This window comes from Ctenocephalides felis, unplaced genomic scaffold, assembly GCF_003426905.1.
Source record: "Ctenocephalides felis isolate EL2017-DRISC unplaced genomic scaffold, ASM342690v1 CF-g0.4_SCAFFOLD_01886, whole genome shotgun sequence".
Lineage (NCBI taxonomy): Eukaryota > Metazoa > Arthropoda > Insecta > Siphonaptera > Pulicidae > Ctenocephalides > Ctenocephalides felis.
Genome location: NW_020538040.1, coordinates 101,054,434 through 101,078,240, shown reverse-complemented (window position 1 = coordinate 101,078,240; position 23,807 = coordinate 101,054,434). Strand labels below are relative to the sequence as shown.

The window sequence follows — 23,807 nt, the reverse complement described above, 5'->3', positions numbered from 1 at the left end:
GATAGCTGCTTCGGACAGCCTGATGTCCAGGAGTAGTGATATCGGTTTTTACTTGGAAATATAGATAAAGATATGTAAAAATATATTTTTTCGTCATTCCTGCAACAATAAATCATCACTATTACAGAAATTGTAAAATTTTAATTATTTCATAGAGATAGGTTTACCGTGTGGGTCACCATCTAGAAAAGTTACTTAGCATAAAAGCTCAAGCCTCAAGGACTCGTTCAGTTCTGATTGCTTTTTTTATGGTTAATGTCACAGTTCACGCCTTCGAAAGATTATATTGAGGGTGTTTTTCACATATTTTTAGGGTGCCTATTTATTCATATTCGTAATTATATCAAATAACTTATGACAGTACTAGTGATTTCGATCAATTTTATTGCAATAATATAGGTTTAGTGGGATTTGAATTAATTATTTATTTTTGTTTAATTTTGGACAAAATGACATAGTACTATTTAGCAAGCATTACAGTTCCAAGAAAAAAAAATTAAAACTTGTCAAATATGTTTGGCTTCTAACTTCTATTTTATGCATGTAAGAAATGATTCCTTAAATCACACCAAAAGATTCCCCGGTAAAAAGGAGAAACTTGCATTTGTTGCAAAACCCTCTTTTTCCGTTTTGAGTCCGGTTACGATGTATGACTTGTTTCCTTTGGGCTCACGATTTATATACTTAATGTCCCAAAGAGGACAAAATGATTTATTTGTGAACTACTTTCTTAAATGATATACTATATGGAAAAATGGTTTTTATCATAGGTTGCATTTGTCTTTAATAAATAAATAAATTATATCATTAATTTATAGAAATATTTCTTTATGATAAATATTATTAAAAGACGAAGCACATGTTTTGATTTTTTTTAAGTATACTAGTAGGGGGAAGTCCTCCAGTGGCGGACACCTAAGGTTATTTATAAATAAATCAAAAAATATTTTACGAAATGTTCATTAAATTATGACTTATGTTAGATAACAAAGTTAGAAATCAATCTAAATTAACAAAACCGCAATATTTGCTAAAAAATAATTAATATTATCAATCAAACTTCGGTATAAAAAAATATAATTTTAAATAGTGGCACTTAGTACCGGACATTTCAAAATAACCTGCATGTAGCCATCTCCACACTCTGGAATGTCTGCATATGTGTCTTTGATGAATATTCTTAGATATTGCAAGAAAAGTCATTATTTATTCCTCCTTTTGGCTTGGCCACACCGATGCTCTCAACTGGTGCATTTACCATAAGCTTTTCATTCTTCGACTAGGAGATACGAAAATTGGGGGTGTGTAGTGACCATTAGCACTCATACAGAACAAAATTAAATAATTGGAATAAATTACGTATATTCTCACAAGAAATATCAATATATTTACTGTCCGGCACGAAGGGACGACTTAGTGTCCGGTGCCAAGGGACAGACATTTTCGTTCATTTGGTGGCACCTACTAAAATGGGCTAAAATATCTAATAATATTTTACTATTTTACGGATAACAATCAAGTAGAACTTTTATCTTTGCATACCACTCAAATGTGAATGCATAATGCCGGTGCATGGTGCCGTCCGGCGTTACGGGACTTCCCCCTATATAATATCATTATATATTATAATTATAAACAATTTATATTATTGACGCAACAGGTTTCTTCAGAGATCTTAAAATAAAAATAGTTTAGAATTTATAATAATCTTCTTTTTTTTCTTGAATTTATAACAAAGTTCGGAGGTTTGAAGCTAAAGTAGGTGTTAAAGTTTTTTATTATCTAATATAAATTTTACAACAAATACTAAAATGGGTTTGATAACTAATTCACCTTGAGTAGAACGATTGTAGATGTTGCTGAGATGGCACTATCGCCTATTTCTTTTTTCACTGGCTTATATTAGTAATAAGTCGTGTGCGGTTTTATTGCCGCTATTGTGTTGTTGCGATTTATCTACAGTTTCCCGATTTAATGATGCAGATTTATGATAACGGCCTCTGAGCACATGTACTCTGCATCTGTGGTTCATTTGAAATTGCACTTTATGGACCATATTAATTGCTTTACGTCCCAACATATTACTACTAGTGCATTTGAATATTGGAGATTCCATTTACAATGTAGCTATGCGGTCGTTAAAAGCACCGGTAATGATACGAATTTAAGATACTCAATCTTCTGAATATTATTTATTATCTATGGTTAATACATATTTAGCATCAAAATTGCAAGATCAATAGTGGCACTAGTGTACGGTCAACCCATGTTCATCATACACAGCCCTTGACTTTTATTTTGCTTGAACGGCATTTTTAGTTTTGTATCGTAATTTCATCATTTAAAAAGCACCAACCACAAGGTATTTCATAAAATCAATATGCCTGTTTTACAAATGACTTGCTCATTAATAATCATGTGAAACACAAGTTAAGTTGTTTTCCGAATAAGTTAGAGGAGACTGGGTACGGTTGTGCCACTTTTTTTTGTTCAGCAATAACTTTGTTAAATTTCCAGTTAGCTGGGAGAAAAGTAAATTAAATGGTAATTGGAACATTTATCTACAAGGAAATACGGAAATAATGTTCTTAAATACGATTAGTCATAAAATCAAATCATACAAGGAAAGGACGACTGTCACTACCGTCCACACTCGATGGACGGTTGTGGCTGGCATCAAAATAGGTTAAAACCAAAATGGTTTATAATGACTTTTGTAGTCAGAAATATGTAACACAATACAACAAAGCTTATAAATATAATATAACAATATATAACAAACAATAATTTTTTAAACAATAAATCTTTGTGTTTTGTTTTCTTGTATTGTATTTTCCTTTCTCTTTCTCTTTCGTATTTTGTCTTAGTTAGTTAAGTTAGGGTTTTCTTTATTTGTTTAAATTTCATTTCAAAAGAACAAGAGCACAATATATACATATCACATTTAACAAAACTTATTGCTGGTAATTAACTGCTAATATTAAAATTACAGCAAAATAACAAACAAAGAGGGGCTATCTGTATACTAGTAACAGTTATTATTATTATTAAAAGAAATCGAAAAAAAACTTACTTTTGGATCTTTAATAGCAATTCGGTCATTTTAATGTAGGACGCTGGCTCAACGCAATAATGTAAACTTGTTCGAACAAACATACTTCATTTTTCTTTGGATGCTATCTCAAAATCAGTATAGTTTAGCTGTTATGAATACTGTTACTACCGTAACCTGGCACAACCATACCCAGTCTCCCATACTAGATATATCAGATATTTCTTAAGTCATTTGCAACTTCTTGTTTCGATTTGTTATCACAAACATCCATTAGCTTTTTTTAAATAATTTTTGTTATTTTTCTAATTTCAGGAGTTTTCTAATATTTTACCACACTGGCATATTCTGGTAGCACCGTGCCGCCCGTACTGTGGAGATCTCGCCGTAATCCGGGTACGTCAAATTATTTTCATTTTTATTAATATCTAAATTATATAATGAATTTTAGAAAATAAGTTTTATATTTCGAAATTATTAGTAGTATTATTGAGTGCTAAGTTTTTTTAGAACTTGAATTTGAATCATCACTGTAATGATTTTCATCTTGATATCAATACCATCTCTATAAAAATGAAGTAATTTTTATTAATTCAGTTCGGTTTTTGGCTTTATTTATGTTAGAAATGTCGTAATAATATACGGTGAACTTAATCAATTAATAATTAACAAAAGAAATGTACAGCATTTACCAACAACAAAATTCAATTTGCATTTACATTTCATATAGAATATTAAAATATATTGGTGACGAAATATGTTTCTGCTAAATTGCTAAATTTTGGATTCCTTACCAATAAATGATAGTTGTTAAAACATAATAGAAATAATAGGCTGAAAATTATAATAATAAGAATAATTAAAACATTTTGTTCCTTAGATTTTTTTTAAATTTTATTGAAAAATGTAATTGATTGCGCTTCAATATATAAGAAATTTTACTTGCATGTCAAATTAAAGATAAATAAAATATAAAGCAATTTCAAATCAAATTACATATTTAAACGCTTGTATTTAAACGCTTTCTCGCTATCAGAATGTTTTAGATAAAACTTTCGTATATGAAAAATTATTAGATGTTCCATAAAGTTTTTATGTGGAGTCTTATTTTAAGTAGAGGGCCATTTAGTACTAATTTACATATATAATTATTAATATGTTATCAATGTCTAATTTTTGCTCATTGTCAGAAATAAAAAGACAGATTTTCATATTAACATCGGTTGAATTCGACTTTATTGTTGTTGCTTATTAAGAACTGACTGATAAAGGCAATGCATGCTTGAATTTCTAGGAAATAACATGAGTTTCTGATAAATGTTGTACTTTGATAACAAAATCCAGCGCTGTTTTTTTGTTATCAATCTTAACTTTGAATTAAATTAAATTTTTTCCGGATTTTGTATAATTTTTAAAGTCAATTTGCGAAAATAGCGCACTAATCTTTCTTTTGAATTTTTCTTTTTGAACAGACCTCGTATGTATTCATAATGAAATTCATAATATGTATTTATATATTTTAAGATATTCGAAGCAGTGTATTTGAAAAACGTAGCACGTCCATGATTGAAAATGATAAACAATTTCATTTTAATTGCGGTGTTAACTAAGTGTATTAATAAGTAGTAATAAAAAATTATTAAGGTGTTAATGGCCTCTTCATACAAATAATAATAAAGTATATTTTATCCTTGAAATACATTGAGTAATCAAAATTGATACTTTAAACAAGATGTAGTTAAAATTGTGTGCAAAATATGCTAATTGTTTTGGTATTTTTTGCCTAGTTGGTATTTGCCGCGCTTAAAATACTATATGTTCTTCTGCAACATAGAAAAAGGAAATCCAGTTTATAAACCCTAATAAAAAGGATTGGATACTATCATATGAGTATCTTTTTTATATTATGTTGGCAAATAAGATATAGCAAATTTTGGTTAGAAAATCAAAGACATTTTTTTCATGGAGCTGAATAACTTTATTCTGTAATATATTGTCTATTTTGATCTCAATTTGACACCATCACGTACATTAAATTATTTACCATTCAAAGAGTTTTGTAAAGATCGAAACAAAAAGTAATCAGAAGGTGCAAGATCAGGACTGTATGGTGAATATAGCGAAACATCCCAATAATTTTTGCCAACTTAGGCCGCTTTTCTTCGACTGCGGTGTTTAATTTCATTAGTTGTTCAATGTGTGTTCAATATGGTGAGAGTAAAAGTAGACAATTTCTATGTAATCTACTTCAGCTGGACGACTAGAGCGTCATTCATGTTTGAGTGAAATATTACCAAAACGAAATTTGGCAAACCAATTTGGACGCTGCCGATTTTTAGACTTTGTCACCATAAACAGCTCATGAACTTGTGTGAGCTTAAGATGCCGTTTACCTTTAGGGAAATAAAAATCCAAAATACAACAAAAATTTTCGTATTGATTTTCGCTCTTTTGATGAACGCCAATCGAAAGCTATGCTCTCAGAAAACACTTTTACTGATGGACATCTAAATTACCTACTATCTAATAAGAAAAGGTATATTATATTTGAAATACGTCAGCAAATCTAAAATTCAATTCAAACCATCTATCCACAATTTCTTAGTTGCCAACCTAATATATATATATATATATATATATATATATATATATATATATATATCTTATCTGAGTTATATAAATACCAAGAAATCTGTCTAAGGAATATAAAATCCAATCCAATTCGAAAATGTGTAATATAATGTCGTATTAGTTTAACATTTCAGTGTCAGTCTGTGATAAGTCTTCTTTGTATTTTGTTTGTGTAAGTAAAATGCACTGAACATAAAAAAAAATCATATTTGGATTAAATTAAAAATTAGCTTTTTATATATCTATTGTGTCCCTAATAGATAACGGCGGCTAAAGGAGCGCATTGTGTAATCCGCTGTTATATCGTTCAGCGTCCTTGAGGTAGGTCGCCTTGATTAAAAGCAAAAAACAAAGCAAATATAAACAGAATGATACTTCATAATATAAACACAAATATCGCATTTTGAATATAGAACAGCCAAGCACAGGTCCATGCCACCCTATATGCATTTTACACTGCATGACAATTGATTTGCTCTACTATAATAGCATGCTTATTTGGCTTTCTGCTTTTAATTCTTGGTTTAATAAAATAATTTATTTAAATTATTTTGTGAATTTGCTTATATTTTTTATCTTGCATAGTATTTCTAAAGTATGTGCATTTTGGCAGGTGAGGACATTGGATTTGCATGTATACCTTAATTGATTTTTACATTCGATATCTGCAGTAACCAATGATTATATTTGTTGATTAGTAAGTCGTGGACAATAGATTATTTTAACTCGTATTATATTATATTATTTTAATATATGTCTACCACAAACATGGTTCTATCCCAACTTCGTCCAACTTCAACATCAGGCAGCATCGTCCAATTTGCACTTTAGGGTATAGATCTTAATTATAATCCCAAGTGAAAATCGCCTTTCATGGGCATCGTTGCAATATCACTATTAGTGAGATAACCGTGTTAGCGTTCAGAAATAATACACAAACGAAACGATCAGTTGAGGCAATCGATGGATTGCTTGCTAATAGCATCTTAAAACTAGAGACACCTCATGGAACTCCATGGAATAGTTCTGATTGTTGTAATATTAATCTAATTTCTGTGATTATTTCGAAATGACATGTGACTTTGCTCATATTTATAATGGTTTGAATAAATAAACAATATGGAACTAAAACTAATAAATTAATGTCTATGTAGAAATTAAACATGTTTCAAATATCGTTACCATTGATATTTAATAACTGTGTATGTGTTGAATTATATGAAAGAAATTAAATTGATAGAATCATGCAACTATTCCTAAAGCTAATCTAACAATAAGAGCTCCTTAAGCTTCTGTTGAAGGTCAACATCTATAATTCACATATTGAATGAATGGTTTTATGGCACTAGTAAATCCTAGAATAAATACTTTTTAGAACAGTGTTTTCCAACCTTTTATGGGTCATGCTTTATTTTAACGTTTTTAAAAACGTTATGGCTCTCAAATAAAATTCTTGATTAATTCTTGACCTTGATTGTAGCGCCACGGTGGTCCAGTGGTTAAGGTCGCTGTTTGCCACGCAAAGGGCCCGTGTTCGGTTCTGGGTAGGGTACGAAAAAATGAGTGTTTAAGAAAAATTATGCGTGTAAAATAATGAATAATATTAGATGTGTTAGGTATGAAGCGGAACGGAAATAAAGCGTACTGTATAATTAGTTATAAGGCGTATAACAATATAGAGTGTAAAGTTTAGGCATACGTTAACCTATACACGTAAAGAAACTTCTGATGTAGGATTTATCGTATAAGGAATGCAAATGTTATATAGATCTAATTTATAAATATTTTTATAGAATAGGAATTTTATAGAAATCTTGGTATTTAATATCGATAATATCTACCATTGCATTCAAACCGCCCAAAGCAAAAATTGCCCTTCAGTGGGGCGTGCGGCCCTCGTTGGGAATCACTGTTTCAGAACAACTTACGTTTGAATGTAATTTGATATGTACGAGAAATGGATGTTATAAAATGTACATTAGATTTCTGAATTCCCTAATAGATTAATTGCATAGTAGCTGGAAATATTTTTCTGATTTGATGCCAAAAATATCCCTGTTATTGTCCCTGTTAAGTCATTAATTGCCAGAATATTCAACACCAATTATTAAGTCATCCAACCAAAACATAATTTTTTAAACAAAGTTAACAAGAATTTTCTGTGAAATCTTTTTATTTCTTATATTGAATTTTCTTTTTTCTTTCTCTTTCGTATTTTGTTTTTTTCCTCTCCCGAAAAGGATAAGAAGTACATGTCACAACCGTACTGACACAATCTGTCCCAACCATACCTAGCGCACACTTTTGGAGACAAAGCATCTTTATGATCGAGCTTAATTATCTACGCAAAAACTAATTGCTGATAATTAACTACTAATGTTCAAGTTACGGTAACATAACAAACAAAGTAATCTATCTGTATACAAGTAACAGTTATTATTGAAACAAATCAAACGAAAAAAAAGTTACTTTTGACTTTTTAAAAGCAGTGCGGTCTTCAGATCATTTTAACGCAGGGCGCTGACTGAAAGCAATAATGTGAACTTGTTTGAACAAACATACTTTATCTTTTTCCCTTTGAACTCGATTTCAAAATCGGTATAGTTTGGCTGTCATGACGACTGTCACTACCGTACCCTGGCACAGTCTTCTCGGTACTTAATATACGATATTAAGTTTTGAATTAAATTTATTTGTAAAATTATATCGTTATTCAAATCATTAATTTAGCGTATGTCAGAAGGGTTTGTGTCTTATTATTGTGTTTGTGTATAATTTTATAAATTGAACAGCATTTTTATCTTTTTTACTAAAAAATGGAAATTATGGCAATAATATAACTTATCGCTGACCACATTTAAAAGGACACTGACCTAAAATTGACACTGCTTAGAATTAATTTGTTTCTCACCTAACTTTTTATCTATAGAGTATTTTATGTCAGATTTACAAAAATAAAAATACTGTTCAATAAAATTTATTAACAGTCGCGAAAAAGGAGAATTTCTGAAGAACTTTAGCATTTTTCTAAGTTCTACTGTTATCTATTATTTATTTTGATAGTTTATTTTTTTATTAAGCTTTCAGTCTAGAATGACATAAAATATTTAATTCTAAAAATTATTATTAAGTAATAATATTGCATAATTTAAAATTAAGATACTATCGAATATTAAATTAAATTAATAGAAAGAACTTGAAGATGAGAAAAATTAACTTGTACAGATAATAATTGTTTAGTAATGTATTGTTCTTAATCAGTATTACGGTCTTATTATTGTAAGAAAACCATACTATTTTTTCTTGTTTACACCTTTGCTAGGGTAAAGATACTGTTGGTTCTTTATACCCCAACTTCTAAAACACTTAAATAACGTATACTTAAAAATATATTCAGGTGTTGTAAACTAAAGGACTAAGCACGAAACCAAAAAAAAAAGTAACTATGAAAAAAAACACTTTTGTAATGGATTTACAAACTTTGTCGTTTATCTCCCGATTGCAGTGTCCTAAGAATCAAGGTGGTGGTATAATTCCAGCTTTTTTTCAGCTCTTTTTTCCAGCTTTCATATATTGTTAAAAAAAATTTCAACTTTACTTGTTTTTGAGATATCTTTTTACCCGCGGACCTTTAAGCCCCGCACTACTTTAGTCAATATTATGGTCAAAGGGATCGTTCAAGTATTACGTAAGCAGATTCATTACAATTATTTACTCCCCCCCCCACCCCTTTGTCAGCAAAAGTTACAAGCAAAGTTCTTACCCAAAATAAGCAAAACAATAACCCCCCCGCCCCCCTATAGTGCTTACGTATTACTTGAACGGCCCCAAATTAATAAAAATATTAAAGGATATTTTATCCATTTATGAGTTACTCGTTTACATTATGACATATTATGTCAACTAGAAAAAATAAAACAAGGATAAAAATGCGAAAAAGAAAAGTGGAGATCAAAAAATGAATGAATAAATGAGTCAATAAATTGCATTTGTTAATATTCGTTTAGTGAGTAATTGCTGTGTCGTTAGTGGTATTTTAATTTGGTATAATAAAATTCTCAATCATTAAACAATCAAAAAAGCAGATATGTATATAATGTGTGTGTATGCTAATGTTGTTTATTAGTGCACATGTGTGCATGCACGATATATAAACAATAATGTGCATAAGTGTAAGAGGCACACATACGCGCGTGCGATTGTTATGCGCGCAATCAGTTGTTTAGTGGCGTCCCAACCGAACAGCAAATATTACGATACCGTGATACCGTCGCGCATTCGCTATTATTATATTATTATTATTATTATACGATTTATTCTCAAGTGAACATGGATCAAGAATAAATCGATATTATGCAAACTATAAGTGATTTTTGCCAGAAATTTGTTATACGTATGTGTGTATTAAAGTTCCGTTCACTATCATATCATTTTTGCAACTCCTCTTATTAATAATTGAAAGAAAAGATTATTTGGCTGTGAAATATTGAGAATGTATGTTTTTATTGAAACGTTTTCGGCAAGAATTGTTTAAAAAATTATATTTTCTGTTATTCTTATTGTGGAGCTGATCAAATTAAATAGCAATTTAAAATTAATTTTTACTACAAAATTTTTGAGAGTTTTCTAATTAGTTTAATTGTTTTGTTGCAGTTTATAGATTATTAATATTTTCTAGGTTTTTTGTTTTGCATGATTTTAACGATGTGTACATTTCAAAATAATAACGTGTATTTTTCTGATATACTTACTGAACACTTTATACCAAGATCGATATTCGAAAATTATCAGTCTAGGTATAAAAGTGTTATTTACGTGTATAAGAACTAAAGAGAGTAAATTGTGGAAATCAGCAACAAGAGTGTCATTTGGAATTTATACTGTGACTATGCTACTGACACTTTGATTATAGTTTACGGCATGGCATTTTTAGGTTAGATAATGTTGAAGATTTTACAGGAAGAGTTTAAAAATCATTTATACCTGAGCGAGCTTGAACAATGTAGCATTTTTAAATAATAACAGCATTTGCGCGTGAATAACTATAAGAAAAAACTAAAATACTGGTTGACACCTTGGAGATTATTTTTTAAGACAAAAATTAATCCTTGATATTGTAATTTTTCGTTTTGACTTATTTTTTTCTTTACTTTGATTAACCTTAATCTGGTTTTCCTTAAACAGCAGGACTGCGGTTGCGCAACGTCGACGAGTCGGCCGGTATGACCGCGGAGCAGGGGGGGTCCGCCGACGTGGTCAGCGCCGGGCCCCTCCCTGCGCCCGCTAATTCGAACGCGCCGACACTGCCTCACCACAGGCGGTATGACCAGGAACACGCACGCATGGAAGCGTGGCTGGACGAGAACCCTGATTTCGTCCAAGACTATTTCATGAGGTAAGGGACTGCGGTACAAGATTATAAATGTACGAAGATTTAACAATATTGCTTCAGGTTGATGATTAATCTTTGTAGATTTTTCAGTTTTTAGAGAACTGATCGACCATTTTATTAACGTGGCCGATAAACCCATAAAACAAAGTATCGATTACTAATCTGTGCCTTCTTTCTTTTTTATTTTTTCATTTCATTCAAACTTTTTGATGTGAGGCGCAGGCAACCGCGGGTCTAATCTCATTGCGTTCGCAAACCATGTCAAAATCATTCGCGTGTGATATAAATCATTCAAAAGATTCATTCTTACCGTGTGCACATACGGTTTATATGCGAAAAGAAAATTGAAACCGCTCGGTGGGTGGTCTGCGACAGTGGTCTTCAACATGCTGCCAAATAATACAAAGTCAAAACAATACTAGTCGTGCATGGCATCGTGCCAAATTAAATTGCTGGAACTTTCTGTACCAAAAATTAAAATTTTTAAAAAAGCTCTTCGAACTATAGATTTTTGAGAACTTTGAAATTTCTGAGGAAAGGTGACTAGTTTTAAAAGCTTTTTGAAAATTTTGAACTTTTTTCAAAGCAATCGAACTGCGTTAACTGCGTAGAGTGAAACTTCAAAACGCGTAAGCGCCGCGTCGCAGTCTAACAAATATACATTTGCACGGAACCCATAGAAATGTGAATAAAATTTGTACTTATTATTAAAATCTCTATAAAAAAATCTAAAAATTTGATGTGCATATGTTTAACGATCTTTTTTGAGCGCCAAATGCCATTTTTTTTTACTTTTTTTATTAGATCTTCGAAACCGCTAGACCTGCCTTTTCAAAAATGTAAGTAGTTGTTCATTTTGTCAATACAGGTAAAATGTTTTTTGAGTTATTGAAAACAGACTCAAAAACTGATCAACTTTTTGGGTACTTTTTGCCCCGTATCTACGAAATTTGCCTTTGCCAAAAATTTATCAGCACTTCCCCTTATCAATAGGAATCAAATGTTTTTGGAATCATTGAAATTGGTTGATCCGTTTTCTCGAAATCATTGATTGATTATATTCAAAATCAAAATTTATTAACATTCATGCCAGTATAAGCGAAATTAATGCGTCTTAAGTGACGAAATGCTCATACGTAAGACTACGTAAAAGTAATAATGCGTCATCTCAAATTACTCACAATCAAATCTCATTATCGATTATGTGATTAAAATGTATTTTATGAATTTCTGCAAGTTCTACTTATTCGGTAAATGGGAATTGCTTATGAGAAGAAATTGTTTGAATCAACATTTTGAAAAACATTGTGATCAATGATCCCGAATATTCTTTTGAAATGCTTTTTGTATTCCGCAAAAAACTAGAATTTTTTTAGAACCTGCTTATCGACTTTATTTCTACTGATATTCATACGTTAACAGTGCACTTTGTATACCATAGTTTTGAACAAATCTACTGAAAGGATTTAGTTCGATATTTCAACAGTATTTGTTAATTTTTCATTATTCTTGTCTACTTCATATGAAAATTTAAATTTATTATTTCATTTCTTCGGAACACTTGCAAAAGGGTTAATTATTAACTTCCCGTAGAGTAAGTATAGTAATAGTCCAAAAATCAAAGATGAAAATGTGTGCATATCTTCACTTTTCAGAGGTTTCTGAACATTTTGGCAAACCATACAAAATTTGGATGTATGTGTGTATACATGTGTGTGTTTTGTGTGGATACAATTTTTTGTCCATGATTTCGAGCGCACGGATCAACCGATTTGATATATTCAGAAATCATTCCTACTGATGGGAGACGTCCTGATTAGTTTTTGGCAAAGACGCGTCCAGCCATTTCGTAAATTCGGAGCAAAGAGTGCAGAAAATATAAATTGTTTTTATAAGAGAACAGGCCATCCGATTTTAATTATTCAAAAAATATTTTGCTTGGGTTGACAGTATGAAGAAACGATTATTTTTTGGGGAAAGCATTTTTTTATTCCAAAATACATTTTTTTTAATTTCTAAAGATTTTTTTTAATATCGAAAATTATTCGGATTTTAATTTTAATTCTAGATAAAATTTTAAATCTCACTTATATACTTCAATTAAATAATTTTAACTTTACAATTCAGTTTATATAATTCTTAGAAATATAAGATAAGGTCCTTTATTCTATGTAAATTCTCATGTAAACACATATCAACGTCGTCGTCAAATTCATAAGCCGTTATATTTTGTCTATAAAATACAGATAATAAATGTTACAGTGTTTATAATAATCTATTTGGAAACATTTAATATTCTACGAATAATTTCATCACGGTACGAGTAGTTTCCAAATTTCCCGTAAGGCACGATGCCATGGACCATTTTATTATTCTGATCTACTTTATATAAAAATTCAAATGTCTTGTTTTATATCTTCAAAACAATTATATCAAGATATTTTAAATGTACCTACTGCTTAAATTTCTTGATTCTTACTATCAATGGGGCTTTTATTCGCAGGGGCTTATCATGACACTAAGTTATTTCTAAATCCGACAAAATCCATGTTTAAGCATTTTAAACACACACGATTTTCTCAGAATTTCAATTTGAAATCAGAATCTGTCTGTCAATGAGTTCATTCAGACAAACGTAACTAAAAACCCCTTCGGAGCGATAAAGAAAACGCGGTTGAATTTCATATGGTGATACAGTTACTATTATAAATATTTAGACATATTGAATTGTATAATAGGCAGCTAACACAAGCAGACATAAATAATATGAATTTCTAGATAAGAATAAGATTTAAATTACAATAGAAGTTTGCTGTGATTGGCGTATATACTCGTCATGCGTATTAATCTTTGACCATTGGTTATTATTTCGATTCCAATTTTTCAAATTTCAAATTTCAAGATATTTAGAATATTTTAAGTCTATGCCGGTATCGAATAAATAGTTGTAAGTATAATTTTATCTTACAACATTTTACTCGACTCTGACGACACTAAACTGCATACAATACTAACAATAAGGTTTTTCCACAAGATTTGGATATTAGTGATTGACAATACAATATAAAATTTTCCAATTTCTCAGAAAATTCGAAATACTTGAAATATTCAAAGTCAATTTTAAATATTTTCTTATGTTTAACTATTTTTATTAAGGGTGGGCCAAACCGTTTTGTTTATAATTAATATCTGGAAAAATGACACATTTTTAAAAAAATATATTAATTCGACGATTATTGATCAACTCAATTAATTCACATCTTTATCAAGTCAAAATATCTCTTTAACACTACATTTACGAACCGAGCCAATTTGACTCAATAAAAATTTGATAACTTAATACAAAAAATTTTAACTTTTTACAAATATACATTGGTTTTATTTTTAGTTATGTAATGAAATATATGTAAACACTTATTCGTCTTGCTCCTAAACCCCTTATTTCACATTATCGAATGTGGTAAACCTATTTTCATGGGCGAATTTGACTCGCAGAATGGTTTATCAGTTTTTTCCAAAATACTGATCCACAAAGAAAATTTTATAATTTACTTGGAGGTATTTGTTGGAAACAAAAACTATATATAATATGGAATTTACCTTGAAACTTATAGACAATAGTCAGATTTGTTACAAAAATGACACAAACATAGCAATCGACGATTCATTATACCCTACTAAATCTAGATTCCATTTTACGCAGTACATGCCGGCTGTATAAACCAGATAAATTCATCATCAAATTTTGTCTGGAATCCGATGTAAGCAACAAATATTTTGTAAACGGTTTCCGTACTTGATTTTGTAAAATTTTTGTAACTAACCTTGCAGAGCCATATTTACTGTATACAATATATAACTTATTTACTATGAGGCAATTCGAGTCATCCTTAATCTGGAAACATAAAAACAATGGAATGTCGACTTTTATAAATGATCCGATTTTAATACAGTTTTATACCTATAAGGAGTTCGTTTTTAATTAATAATTTGCTAAAACGTTATTTGAAAAAAAAAACACTTTGGTTGGCACTATATATACTTCCAAGTCGCGACAGCCATAAAAGATATAGTGACAAAGTTTTCTACACAATTGTATAGATCTGAAAATTTAACCCTGACGATTCATGAACACAATCCTTATAAAACTTTTTACTGCTACTTACTAAACATAAAAACCGAAATTGAAAGTTAAAAAATTGAAAAGCTTGTTTCACAAAACACTAACTGATAACAATAGCACTAAGTATGGAGATGATGTATTTGACCAATTGGTAAAAATGTTTTCCATTAATTTTTTGAAATTAAATATTTTATTTAAATCGGCTTGGAACTATTTTTTCCCAAAATGTTTGCTTCCTTGCATAAATCAAATTGGCTCACTTTGGTAAAAATAGTATAGTAAGGGTGACTGGATACGGTTGTGACACTTTTTTTGATCAGCCATAATTTTGTTGTGCCGTAGTTATAGCTGAGAGAAAATTAAATCGTAATTTGAACATTTGTTTGCGTGGAAAGACTGAAATACTATATCTTTTTAGTTTATTTATTATTATTTCTATTTATTTTCTTTTAATTATATTATTTAATGAATTATTATTTGTTTCTGTGTGTGTAAGTATTTGGTGGGTGTTAAATGTTGAAAATATTTTTATGGACTTATTTATTATTCTTTGTACGTCATTTAGGTTAGCTTTAGTTGTTTGGCTCCATGTTGTTATTCCATATAAAATTATGGACATTATATGCGCTTTAAGGATTAGTATCTTATTTTTTGCCGAAAGAGTGATTCTTTTTCTTTCTCTTTCGTATTTTGTCTTAGTCAAGTTACATATTTTTATTTGTTTAATCTTCACTCGGAAATGGTAAGAAATATATGTCACAACCGAACAATCACACTTCATTTTTCTCTTTCTGAGCCTATCTCAAAATCAGTGTAGTTTAGGTTTTATGACGACTGTCACTACCGTACCCAGGCACAACCGTACCCATTCTCCCAAAATCCGTAATTCTAGTGTTAGCTAGTCATATATTTACATATAGGGCTTGATTCTTCCATCTAAAAAAATACGAAGGAAGGAGAAGTTTCAGTCCAACAGCTCATAGGACCTAAGGTTCTGATTCCTGTTCAAAAAAATGATAATAAAATATATATATATATATATATATATATATATATTTACATATATATAAAAATAGATATGTATAAATATCTATATGTATAAATATCTGTTCTATTATACGTAATGTTTTAATTATTCCAGTTGTACTGATTATGTTTCTTTCCCAAGGAAGGTAACTCGGCAAGTGGTGGACGCGTGGCTGGTGTCTCACGCGACCCCATCGTCGGCTGGCGGTGACCTGCAGTCGCCGTCGTACCAGGGCTGTGCATCGCGGAGTGGCTCCGGAGCCACGACGCCAGTCAGGTGAAATACATCGTTTTTTCAATTATCTGATTGATAATTATTTATTTCCTGTAGTGTAAGTTATTGAAATTACATTGCAAAAATATATAATATAATTAGATAGTTTTGTGCTAAATTTTAGATTTAGCATTATCAAGTGAGAATTTTCAAATACTTCTTTTCTTACTATGACAAGAATAACATTGATGACTTATAGTATTCCAAGGGGAAAAACTTTGGGTTTTTTTAGAACATTTTTTAATATTTTTAGCATTTATCATATATATATATATATATATATATATATATATATATATATATATATATATACAGGGCCGGTCCTACCTTGAATGCAATGCATGCAAAAAATGCGGGCGCACGCCTTAGGGGGCGCCAAAACGAGATTCGGAAATGAAATTTATAATATATTATTCGTATTTTTTTAATATAAAATCTAGAATACTTAACAGATTATAATGAACAATTTAACTTAGCTATGGATATGTAGAAACAGAAAGTATATTCAGTTTGCAATGTGATATCTGTAGAAACAATTAATTACTTATGCAAATTAGTAAATTATTGTTCTGCTTATTATTTAATGAACTCATTAATTTTTTCTTCGATCGAAGTTAATGTGGAATTGAAAAAGAAATTATCTAGTGTTTAATACCGTAAGAGCAAACCTACGAAAGTTTAAATTATTGGGCATTATTGATGAGAAATTGCGAGGTGATTTAGTTTGAACGGAACTTGTTAAAAAAAAATTTACAAATTATAATAGAGAAAAATGGAAAATGGGAAGTCAGTGCATAGAAAATGACTATAAGACCGAGAAACTTAATTGTAACTTTTGTATTTGTTGAAAATGTTTTGCATCTGATTAACTTTGAACTTTGAAGACATGCGTGGTTAGGTTTATAGAAATAGAGCAAATATGAAAAATGGAAGCAAAATGGACTTAGAAACAAAACTCGTGAGCTTTTTTATACCTAGTGGTGTTCATACTAAATTTAATTATTAACTAAGCAGAAATAATACAGATACAAATATAATTGTGTTTTGTTTTCGATATAGTTCAGGAAATATGTAATTTCTTTGCATCTTTTAAAATACGTTAAAAATTTAACTTTAAAACAACAATCTGATATTCTGAATCAGATGGGAAATTAAACATGAATACAATTTGGCTTTACAATATCAATAAGTTACTGATGCAATTTTGGATATTGTGAATAATGAAAAAAAAATTAAAATAAAATTTTAAAAATGTAACATGAAAAATGAATGTTATGTTTAGAAATAAAAATAAGTTTAATGAAATAAGTGAAATGTTTCAAAACCCAAATATTAATATTACATATATGTTAGAAATACTTGAAAATATAAAATATTTAATTATGGTCAACCCGCAAATCGCTTCGATTTTCTAAATAAAATTAAAATCAATGTATTTTATACGTTTTTAGATTATTTCTAATTTTTTGTGTAAATTTACAAATATCCATATAATTTTAATGATAAATGTTAAAACAGTTAAAATTATTGGGGGGGGGGGGCGCTAGAACAAATCTTGCATGCGGGCGCTGAGGACCCCAGGACCGGCCCTGTATATATATATATATATATATATATATGTGTGTGTGTGTGTGTGTGTTTAATTTCAGTTAAAAAGTCGGGCGTTACATCAATAAAAATAGTATGGGTTTTCCAAAATTATATATTTCACTTTATATATTTCAGAAAGATTTCGGCGCACGAGTTTGAGCGCGGCGGACTCCTACGTCCGATTGTGACTACCGTGGACGGAACTCCGACGTTTTTAAGTGTTGACGAAGACTCCTGCTCCACGGGGGGTTCATCTGGAGGTTGCTACGGCTCCAGTAGCGGTGTTTCATGCGGTCCTACGGGTCCAAGCTCGCCTGGCGGACCAGGTTCTCGGGCACAGAGGCGAAGCAGGCATGAACTTCGTAATCTCGATGAGAAAGAACTAATATTCGAATTGGTAAGATCATTGTATTATTTTGGGTACTAATACATAGAATTATTTGAATGAAGTTAGTAGCATTTTTAGAAAAAACAATAAGGTTCGGACCTTTTTTAATTTTTTTTATAATATAACAATATAATGATCATCAAAAAATAATAATTCTTCATACTACTAATAGTTTTCATTGTTAAATAAAATTACTATGAATATTCTGAACTCGCATGTTTATATTGATCTTATCAATTTTACTTATTATATTAATTTTTTAACATTATGTTTTCAGGTAAAAGACATATGTGATGATTTAGATGTGCGATCATTATGTCATAAGATTTTACAAAATGTATCGACACTATTACGAGCTGACCGTGGTTCCCTCTTTTTGGTTCAAGGTTGCAAAACGCAAACATTGGCAACAACTAATAGAACGAATTGCACTCTTCCTGGTAGAAAGTAAGTTATCTAGTTTAGCAGTCTTATTATTATTCATTGTTTTCGAAAATTAATAATTAAATGTAGGATAACTTATTACGATTTTCGGAATAAAGAAGAAATATTTTGTTCTTGTAAAGAGTTTAATGTCAATTTATTATTTTACACTTATTTCTTTAATCTTCAACACATCTGCTCTTCATCTGTAACTAAATCTACACAATTGTTACCTTATATACTTAATATCTATGTTATATTCCAAATTTGTATTTATTTACTAAATCTTTTTTACATACAAGTAATTTACGTAAGTGCTCGCATATTATATAGGTTAATGATTAGGTAGTGCGTTGTTGTCAGGATCTGATCCTGAAAAGTTCAGTATGTTAACCAAGCTCGTTTCATCTTTAGCTACGATCGCGATAAATGTGACGATTGTTTTTCATCCAGAAATGTAAAAGCTAATAGGTATCATAATTTTTCAGATGTTTGGTGTCTAAATTATTCGACGTGTGTTCCCGATCGACACTTCCAGAAATGGAAAAACATGAAGAAATTCGGGTTGAGTGGGGAACAGGTATCATAGGCCACGTCGCTGAAAGTGGCGAGCCAGTGAATATTCCGGATGCATATAAGGTAATCATCAATTATTATTGTCATCATTATTTCTGAAACTTGTTGTAGAGCTACTTAAGTTTATTATTTGCAGCTTGTAACATTTAATTTAAACGTTCTTTACGAACATAATATCAATAATAACATATTCTATTCTAGACTCTAGTTCAATTTATTTGCAATAAGTAGTCCATGTAAGATTATTTCGTAGTACAATTGGTATCTAGTTGCATCATGTGATAATAAAAATCTAATCTCTAATTATGTCTCAATTTGATCTGCAATTGGACCATTAGTAGAATTATTTATAGGCGACGAAAAATAATATCAATTACTGGTTTAGAAATATTATAAATCTTGCTTTTACCTGAAAAGATAGTTACACCTTGGTGTAACCCAGATACGGATAATTAGTAGAATTAGATATAGATAATTAGTAGAATTATTCGAAATATTATAAATCTTGCTTTTTTTCAGAAAGATAGTTTACCTTGGTGTAGCCTAGAAAATTTGTTAATTTAGTATGTATAATTATTTAATTCTCTCTAAATTGTGCAGGTACCGAGCTTATTTAGCCTGATTAATCAGTATTATATAGCATTATTAATCAGTAATATTTTCAATTTTCAAAAAAATTTTGCTTGCTAATGTGTTAGCATATATGATATTCCCTCTTCGTATTAAAATATCAAGTAAAAAATGCCATCCATCAGTTCTATTTCAGTTTCAACGTATTGCATCATTTAGTTTGCAATATTACCGTATAATTAAAAGTTTTAAATAGATGACATTTCCGCAAGTTATTTCTGTGCGCAGATTTTGTATTTGTATATACAAAAGATAATACTCGTTGCATAGTTATTACTATTATCGATTCTATAAAACCTCATGCTGAGAGAGTTTGCTATTTATATTTTACCTCATCCATCATGTTAATAGTTGAAGTTCTGACGTCCGGATATGAATTGAAAGTAGGATAATCGATAACAAGTCATTGCATGCGGGGTGTCTCATATGTAATCGTTTGTAAACATGGAAACATAAATAATTATATTTATTTATATATGACACGTGTTTAAAACGTATTTCATATGGCTTATTAAACCACGAGTCGTTGATCGATACTAAATACTAATAAAAGTTACACAAAATTTAGGCGCCTGTGTACTTTCATACAAATCTTCGACGATCGACCATAAAATCGTAGACCTCACAAGCCGCCATCCTCTTAGGTAAACCCCCAGCTTCCGCGCAGGTCGTTCCTTCGTAATTAAAGAAAAGTGAAAACATTTTTGTTCACATTATCCTAAAAAATTATGATACGATTTTGAAAATTCGGAAGATATCATTTGGAAATCGTGCTTGATTTTTGGAAAAGATCAGTCGTATCGTTTCTTCGTAATTGATTGTTAAAAAGTTTTCTTGGCGAATTCATTGAAACTTTATATCGCGATAGAGTTTCTGGTGTGTTAATGAACGTAGGGAAATATTAGAAGCCTACGACAAGTAGTAGTGGTTCAATTATAAAAAATAAATAAATTAAATTATATAAAATAAATTAATCGTTTGCGCGTTTAGAAAATACTCCGTGTATGTACTAGACGTGTGTTCGTTTTTTCATAATGTGTAATATATAAGCTATTTGTCTAAAATAACTAACATGCTTGGAAATTGGATTTTGTTTCAAATTAAATCATTTACAATAGTTTCTCACAATAAGGCACTACTGCGACTCTTATAAATCACCCATGAATTAATATATTAATTTCTTATTGCATAAGTCGGTTATCTACACATGTCTGGAAGTTCATGTAACTTGCCTCAAGGCATAATTTTATTTATACCTAGTTTGCAACTTATTTCGGAATTTATAATCAATATGATTTCTGTCCCAGGATGATCGTTTTAATCGCGACATAGATCTGCAGACCGGATACAGGACGAGATCTTTGCTCTGCATGCCGATCAAAGATGCTTCAGGTGAGGTTTTGGGTGTGGCGCAAGTTATAAATAAACTGGGACCAGAACAATCTTTCACGGAATCGGATGAAAAGGTTTTTGCAGCCTATTTGCAATTTTGCGGCATAGCCATGCGAAATGCTCAACTTTATGAAAATAGCCAATTAGAAGTGAGAAGAAACCAGGTTAGATTCTTTCTATTGAAAGTAACTATTAGTGTTTTAAAAAATAATATATTTATAGGAAACCTAAAATGTATTATTATTAAAATTATTATGTATTATTATTAAAATGAAATTATACACTATAATGAAAGTCAATGAAAAAATTATGTGTGGGTATGGAAAATCCACATTTCTGGTTCCGTAATCGCCTTTTGTGCATTTTTCTTTCATTAAGGTTAAGATTACCAAAGTTATTTTTTTAACCGAATGTTTTTTGAACTATCCAAACCAGTTGATACGTTTTTCCGAAAACTTGTCTACACTAATACATCTACATTTTTTAAAGCCAAAATTATTATATTAGAAGGTTTGAAATTTAAAGCAAAAACATTAACGCTGATTTAAATAACTTGGAATTATTATAGTCCATAAAGTTTTTTTCTTGATTCTTCCATATAACCTAGTTATTTAACTTCTTGAAGGAGAAGTTATTGTTTGGGTGGTATCGTGCTGGTTGTATCGAAAAGATGGGCCGGGCCGTTTTCTTGAAATTACCGGGTGAAAAAATATTTTTGTCGATTTTTATCAAACTTTTTGACGTTAGATATTATGGTCTTAGAGACCGTAAAAATGTTACGGCCCTACGACAAGTCGTTCAATTTGAAAAATTCATCAAAATTTGAAAAAAATTATAGCAGCGTCTTTTTGACGTTTGTTAAATTTAGACATTTTACTTGGTATGGCCTGGTCTTAAAAACTTACTAAACCATTATAATCATACGGAAACTAGTCCAATTATAAAAATTTATTGAATTTTGAGCATTTGCTTTTATAAAATACTCCTGAGTTGGAGGCACGTGCTCGATTTTCAATAATGTGAAATAAATCCACTCGGAATACTTATAAATCACTCATAAATAAATTTATTTGATTTAATTGATTAAGTAGATTATTTACACATTTCAATAAGGAAAGTTCATGTAACTTGCTTTAAAGCAAAATAACACTTACAACTAGTTTTTTTATAACCAATATTTTTTTCAGGTTCTTTTAGATTTAGCTAGAATGATATTCGAAGAGCAGAGCACAATTGAACATATGGTTCTACGAATATTAACACATATACAAAGTTTAATCCAATGCCAAAGAGTGCAGGTAAAAATAAAAATAATATTTTTATGATATTATATTTTATTGCAATTTCATATTTCCCTAATATATTTTTTTATCAAGTTATAATAAACATTTTTAGATACCTAATTTTTAGCAGTAAATATTTATTTAAAAGATCCCACTTTTACGATTTTAACATAGTTTGATAATTTCTACTAATATCTGAATTTGCTTGTGGCGAATTTATTTTATTAATTAAAATCAAAATTTATTTATGTATAGGTATTATTACTGCACGAAGCTTCTAAAGGAAGCTTTTCACGAGTTTTTGACTTCGAAGCAAATGACGTGAACGCTGACGAATCAGATGTTCGAACAAGGTGACTATTTTTTCTTATATAATAATAAGTTTTAAGTGCAATAAATTCATTTAGTATTATTATACTATAATATATAATATATATTTATATACTATATATAGTTGACATGAAATATGAGAATTATTTTAAACCATTGATTTTTTGTAATTGCAGTCCTTATGAGTCGAGGTTTCCTATAAATATTGGCGTCACTGGTCAAGTGGCTACAACAGGTGAGGTATGTAGATCATAGCAATTTATTAAACATGATAATATTATTGAAACATCCAAACGGGATTCAATTCTATTTATGGTTAATTTTGTTTTTATAAGACAAAACATATATTTTTTTATTGTGTTGTGTTATCAGTAATAAGTCTCAATCAACACTCGAAAAAACCTGTTTTGTAGAGCGTCGAATTTTCAATATAAGATGACATGAATTGTCACTTTTAGTTCATTTGTCGTTCAGTTTAACACATCTTTAAAATTTAAAAAAAAAATCCATGCTATTTCCATACGAAGCTTTGATTGAATTGCGTACAATCTAAACGTTAATATTACGAGAATTAAAACTTTTAGAGAATTTATTTTTATCAATTTGCAAGCATTTAAGCCCCTGGGAGCAATAAAATTCGAAAATTTCCATATATATATATAATACAGTCAACCCGTTCATTCACTAACCGCCGTAA

At 29.9% G+C, this 23,807-nt stretch overlaps 1 protein-coding gene across 1 annotated transcript in view; it reads left to right on the top strand.

Annotated features, from left to right (window-relative positions):
* LOC113376931 (dual 3',5'-cyclic-AMP and -GMP phosphodiesterase 11) overlaps positions 1-23,807 on the top strand; it is an 86,044-nt gene that overhangs the window by 56,152 nt on the left and 6,085 nt on the right. The window contains exons 3-12 of the mRNA XM_026617044.1: positions 3,368-3,448; positions 10,868-11,078; positions 16,367-16,501; positions 18,224-18,485; positions 18,754-18,923; positions 19,388-19,538; positions 21,413-21,661; positions 22,685-22,795; positions 23,036-23,133; positions 23,287-23,350. Of these exons, the coding sequence (XP_026472829.1) occupies positions 10,906-11,078; positions 16,367-16,501; positions 18,224-18,485; positions 18,754-18,923; positions 19,388-19,538; positions 21,413-21,661; positions 22,685-22,795; positions 23,036-23,133; positions 23,287-23,350 (1,413 nt within the window). The 5' untranslated portion in view covers positions 3,368-3,448; positions 10,868-10,905. The remainder of the gene's footprint in view (positions 1-3,367; positions 3,449-10,867; positions 11,079-16,366; positions 16,502-18,223; positions 18,486-18,753; positions 18,924-19,387; positions 19,539-21,412; positions 21,662-22,684; positions 22,796-23,035; positions 23,134-23,286; positions 23,351-23,807) is intronic.